General features: G+C 55.9%; 1 protein-coding gene across 1 annotated transcript in view; it reads left to right on the top strand.

The window, feature by feature from the left end:
• The window catches only part of PRRT1 (proline rich transmembrane protein 1), a 44,449-nt gene extending 40,853 nt beyond the window's left edge, over nucleotides 1-3,596 (top strand). Inside the window, exons 2-5 of the mRNA XM_050788618.1 lie at nucleotides 50-164; nucleotides 1,067-1,605; nucleotides 2,237-2,422; nucleotides 2,560-3,596. Of these exons, the coding sequence (XP_050644575.1) occupies nucleotides 146-164; nucleotides 1,067-1,605; nucleotides 2,237-2,422; nucleotides 2,560-2,736 (921 nt within the window). The 5' untranslated portion in view covers nucleotides 50-145 and the 3' untranslated portion in view covers nucleotides 2,737-3,596. The remainder of the gene's footprint in view (nucleotides 1-49; nucleotides 165-1,066; nucleotides 1,606-2,236; nucleotides 2,423-2,559) is intronic.
• The last annotated feature ends 2,085 nt before the right edge of the window (nucleotides 3,597-5,681 follow it).

Below are 5,681 nucleotides of genomic sequence, written 5' to 3'. Positions count from 1 at the left end.
CCCGCCCCCCCCCACCCCCCCGCCGCTGCCTTCATCTCTCCATCTCTGCGCTGCTGCCGGCTGCGCCATCCAGCACCCAGACTCCAGCACCGGCCAGGGACCCCCACTCCGGCTGCAGGGACCCTGTCCCAGCGAGACCGCAGGCATGTCATCCGAAAAGTCAGGTAAAAACAATAACAAAACCTCCCACCCCCTCCACTGTCTCCAGACTCTCCTTCCCCCTTGCCCCAACCCCCTCCCTTACCCTCCTTAGCTGTAGTTCTATTTCATTTCCCTTCTCTCCAGCTCTCAACACTCCCCCAGTCCCCCTCCTCTTTCTGTCTCCCCCTTTCTCTTCCTTTCCTCTTTCCAGTCGCAGCCTCTGACCCTTGCCAACAACATGGGCAGGGGGGTAGGTTGAGAGGGTGAAGGAGGTACAGCCAGGTTCTGCAGGGATGGCATCGTTGGGAGTGACAGATGGACAGTCACTGGCTGGCATGGAGACATCCTGTGAAGAAATATGGAGACATGACCAGATGGGGGTTGTCAAGGGAGCAAAATCCAGAGGGCTTTTCTTAATCCTTCCTAAAAGAGGTCCTGAGATTCTCATAGAGGTTGGGGCACTCCTCCCCCCACTGAAGGAATAGCAGAGGGGAACACATGTCATCCCACATGTGTTTATACAACTGTTGAATTGAGCACATATTAACACAGGGTTGCATGTCTACACATACGCACACACAGAACTAGCTCGGATAGGCCAGCCCAAAGGCAGCTATAGCAAAGGAGAGGGGATTGGGTCTTGCAGGTGAGAGCTGGGTGCATGGTGATGAAAAAGACACAAAAGAAGCAGACGAGAGTTGTGACCTCAAAACTAGATTGGAAGGAAGAAGGAGCGGGGGCAGATGGCCTAGATACAGCCCCTCTCTTGCCCCTCAAATTAGAGATGGTTTCTCACCTGTCTCTCTCTATGTGTATCTCCCATTATCTTTCTCCATCCCTGACCGGCTGTGTTTCCCCTTACCCCTTCTCAACTCATCACTGTGTCATCTTTCCCCTTATCCTCTCCTCCACTCACCTCCCCCAGGACTCCCAGACTCAGTCCCTCACACTTCTCCACCGCCCTACAATGCCCCTCAGCCTCCAGCCGAACCCCCAGCCCCACCGCCACAGGCAGCCCCTTCCTCGCACCATCACCACCACCACCACTACCATCAGTCTGGCACCGCCACCCTCCCGCGCTTAGGGGCAGGGGGCCTGGCATCTTCCGCGGCCACCGCTCAGCGCGGTCCCTCCTCCTCCGCCACGCTGCCGAGACCCCCCCACCACGCCCCTCCCGGCCCTGCTGCCGGGGCACCCCCACCCGGCTGCGCTACCTTGCCCCGCATGCCACCCGACCCTTACCTGCAGGAGACTCGCTTCGAGGGCCCACTTCCCCCGCCGCCGCCCGCTGCCGCCGCCCCGCCCCCGCCGGCGCCAGCCCAGACTGCCCAGGCCCCTGGCTTCGTGGTGCCCACGCACGCGGGAACTGTGGGCACGCTGCCGCTGGGGGGCTACGTAGCACCCGGATACCCCCTGCAGCTGCAGCCCTGCACTGCTTACGTGCCGGTCTACCCGGTGGGCACGGTGAGTGCCGGGCAGACAGGGACATGGGAAAGAGGGGGGCGCGCAGGACTTGAAATTGGGGGTACGCAGGGGGCTGGTAGGATAGAGGAACAAGGGCAGGAAATAGGTAATGTTCCCGGCACAAGCCCTAAAAAGAAGGGAGCCTGAGACAGGAGGAACTAGGGAGACATCCGGGAGTAGGAGTCTACTGGGGCCCAAAGTCAGGGCCTGGGAGGGGGATCGGAGCCTAGAGGTTCAGAGGAGGTCTGAAAGTAGGAAACCGCCTGGCGGGGGTAAAATGGAAGCTGGGAACCAAGAGGGATGTGGGAGAAGCGTGGGACTAAGTGGGTAGGGGACGCCTGGTAGGTGTCTGGAGGGAAGAAACAAGGTCTGATGTGAGGCCAGGACAGCCCCAGTGGGACCATACCTTGCGGGAGAGAATGTAGAAAGCCCAAGAATATGGTGATTAATGAAGCAAGGAAGGGAGGAGAGGGGCTTAGGTGGAATTTATGGGTGTTCTGGAAGGGTAGTGGGTGCTTTGAGAAGCCATAGGAAAAATTGTGCTTTTAAAGCCACTTTGCCAGCCGCCCAACGCTGGTAGGCTGGGAGAGGGTCGGAGTGATGCCCCTTACCCCCAACTTTCCTTCCACAGCCATATGCAGGCGGGACCCCAGGGGGGACAGGCGTGACCTCCACTCTCCCCCCGCCGCCCCAGGGCCCAGGGCTGGCCCTGCTGGAGCCGAGGCGCCCGCCACACGACTACATGCCCATCGCGGTGCTGACCACCATCTGTTGCTTCTGGCCTACTGGCATCATTGCCATCTTCAAGGCAGTGCAGGTAAGGGGCAGGGGCATACTCGGTTTGGGGACGGGGGCAGGGAGTTCTGGGCGTTCTGGGGCCATCTCAGAGAAAGGCTGAGACGTTCGAACGAGGCTGCAGCTCTTTGACCTCCTTCCCCCAACCCTCCCCCGTAGGTGCGCACGGCCTTGGCCCGCGGAGACATGGTGTCGGCCGAGATCGCTTCACGCGAGGCCCGGAACTTCTCCTTCATCTCCCTGGCCGTGGGCATCGCGGCTATGGTGCTCTGTACCATCCTCACCGTAGTCATCATCATCGCCGCGCAGCACCACGAGAACTACTGGGATCCCTAAAAACGCCCCCGGTCCGGCCCCACTCTGCGCCCCTCGACCTCCCAGGCTCTTTCTGCAGTCATACCGCGGACCCAATGGGCGCCCTGCACACCTGCTTCTGGGGCCGTCAGACTTGGATACATCGTAAACTCCGCCTCCACGGAACGTCTCGCCTTGCGAGCAAGCTCCGAATCCAGTTCCTCAGGAACCCCTCCAAAACCCACAGTCCCAGGGACGCCGCTTTCCGGGATTCCGGCCAAACGCCGGACCCTCAGTCGCTCCAGGTCCCCTCACCCTCAAAGTGTAGCGCCCCCAGCCGAGCAACCTCGGTTTTGTCCCTAAAACCCAGCCTCCTCTATAAGCTCCGCCCCAACTCAGACAAAACCCCGCCTCCAGGTCGGCAGGCTCCGCCTTCTTTTCTTCTCCGCGGGGTGATTCAGTCCAGTGATTGGGTTTGTGGCTCCAGGCCTCGCTCACAGACGGACAGACTCCTCCCTTTCTTACTGCAAAAGGACCGAGCCCTGGGGTAGTAGCGCCCCCACACTCCGGTTTTTTCCAAGTACATTTTCGTCCCTCCACCCAGGTCTCTGCCTATTTTCTTGCTAATCCCAGAACCTTTCCTTTTGTTTTTTTTTTAAGGACATTTGGGAAGTTCCTGGTGTAGGATCCTTCTCCCTGGGATAAGAAACCTGCCTGTAAACGCTCTGTAAATACTCCCTTCCACCCATCCCAGCCCCTGGGCAGCCGGGCAGAAGGGAATCCAGGCTATGGGACCTCCCAAGTCCCCGCTCCCTGCTCCCCTCGGCGGCCCCCGCCTTGTTCTGATCTGTGTGTGAGTGTGTGTGAACTTCTGAAAGACAATATTAAAGAGACTTAGTTGATTTATTGCCCGCAATTCCAAAGACTGCGGCCCCGCAAAGACCCTCCCCGCTTTTGGTTCCCCCTTTCACTTCCCTTCCTCTCCTCTTCCAGGGGAAAAAAAAAGAAAACCCGACAGAGACTAACGTGAGGGAGACAGATTCCCAGATCGCCAGAGAGACATATGAATATGGGGGATGGAGGGGAGCTCCCTGGGAACCCACCAGGGAAGACCTTAGGGTCCATTCTCAGTAAGGCTTTATTTTCTCAGTGAGGCTTTATTTCCCCAGTACCCCTTTTCCATTCCCTGCTATCCCCAGAACTCCAGGAAGGCAAGATGACAGAGAGGGCAGACCATGGTGAAGAAGATGGTCAAGGATAGAGTGATGGGGGCCAGGAAAAGATGCCAGCTGCCCAAGCTGTTCCTGACTGTGGGCTGGAGGGTGGCAGACAACTTGGATTAGAGCCCCACATGCTGGACTGTAGGGGGTATAGGAAAGGCAAAGAGAGCAGATTGCTGTGGGAGCACAGGGAGGAGGTCAATGGCCTCTCAAGTCTCCCTGGGACTAGTTGCCTTCTCCTACCCTGAGATCAACCAAGAGGCCTCTTTTGTGAGGGGAGTGGTGATTAAGGTATGGCGCCAGCAGTGGGCTTGGGTCTTTGGTTGTACACCCACAGGACAGGGTCCTATCCTGAATTTATGCATGTATGCAACATGCAGACTCCATGCTGGATGCTGATTGAGATGTCCATCCAGACAGCAGGTGTGACCCCTGACCTCATGGAGCTTACAATCTAGAAGGTTAGCTATGCACTGAGATAGGAGACGTGATAGGAGATGTGGGAGGAGGGTAGGGTGAGGCATGAATATCATGGGTTCTCCCTTGGATGTTTTGGATTTAATGTGTGTACCTTACCAAACTTCTTGAAAAACAGAATTCGTGGCTGGGTGCGGTGGCTAACACCTGTAATCCCAGCACTTTGGGAGGCCGAGGCAGGTGGATCACTTGAGGTCAGGAGTTCGAGACCAGCCTGGCCAACATGGTGAAACCCTGTCTCTACTAAAAATAAAAAATTAGCCGGGCGTGGTGACGGGCGCCTGCAGTCCCAGCTACTTGGAAGGCTGAGGCAGGAGAATCGTTTGAATTCGGGAGGCAGAGGTTGCAGTGAGCCGAGATTACGCCATTGCACTCCAGTCTGGGCAACAAGAGTGAAATTCCATCCCAAAAAGCTGGGGGCGGGGGGGGGCCGGGAATATTGCTATCAGAGATATGTCTGTATATGTCTCTTTTTCATATCCACTATTTCTTGACTTACTGAAATATGCATCCACACCCTATTCTCTTGAAATCTCTCTCTCAAATGGCAACCAATTACCCAGATCCCAAATCAATGGCATTTTCACAGTACTCTGCCTCTCTAAACCCTCCCGTTTGTCCCTTGACCCTGAATTCCCCACACACCCAGGTTCAGAAACATATGACCTCCCTTCACCCCACCTCCACACAGACCTCTAACCATTCCGCCTCTACCTTCCCTCCCTGCTTTTTCTCCTCCCTTCAGCTAAGTGTCCATCTCTGATTTTTTTCCCTTCTCTGAGACTTTCCTTTGAAAAGCTCATTCACTCGACTCAGCTGATCAAATGCTTTTCCAACCTGTATTTTACATGCAGACGTTCTTTCCAGTGCCTGCAGATCATAGCTACATGGACGATGCTTGTTGGTCCTCTAAAATCAACACATTCCAAAACGAACTGATGAAATGCCACAGAAAACCTGCTTCCCTGTCTCTCTTAGTAGACCGTTTTCCCAATCACTCTTCCTTATCTGGAAATTTGCTGCCTCCTCCCTCTCCCTCCTGCCTTATTTTTGGTGTGCTCTCAAGCCCAGTCAGTTCTGCCACCACAATGTCTTTTGAATCTGTAATTTTTCCCCAGCCCTTGCTGGAAAAATTACCTCGTTAGGATTATTGCATCAGCTTTCCCAACAGTTCTCCCTACTTCCTACCTCTCCCTACCTCAAGTCTCCCTCCACACTATTGTCAGATCAGCCTCCCTAAACACACTTATGTAACTCCACTGCTCAAAAGCCCTTCAGGGTTCCCTATTG

This window comes from Macaca thibetana, chromosome 4 (genome assembly GCF_024542745.1).
Source record: "Macaca thibetana thibetana isolate TM-01 chromosome 4, ASM2454274v1, whole genome shotgun sequence".
In the NCBI taxonomy this organism is placed as follows: Eukaryota; Metazoa; Chordata; class Mammalia; order Primates; family Cercopithecidae; genus Macaca; species Macaca thibetana.
Note: the sequence above shows the minus strand (reverse complement) of the source record. Positions and strands in the feature narration are given on the sequence as shown.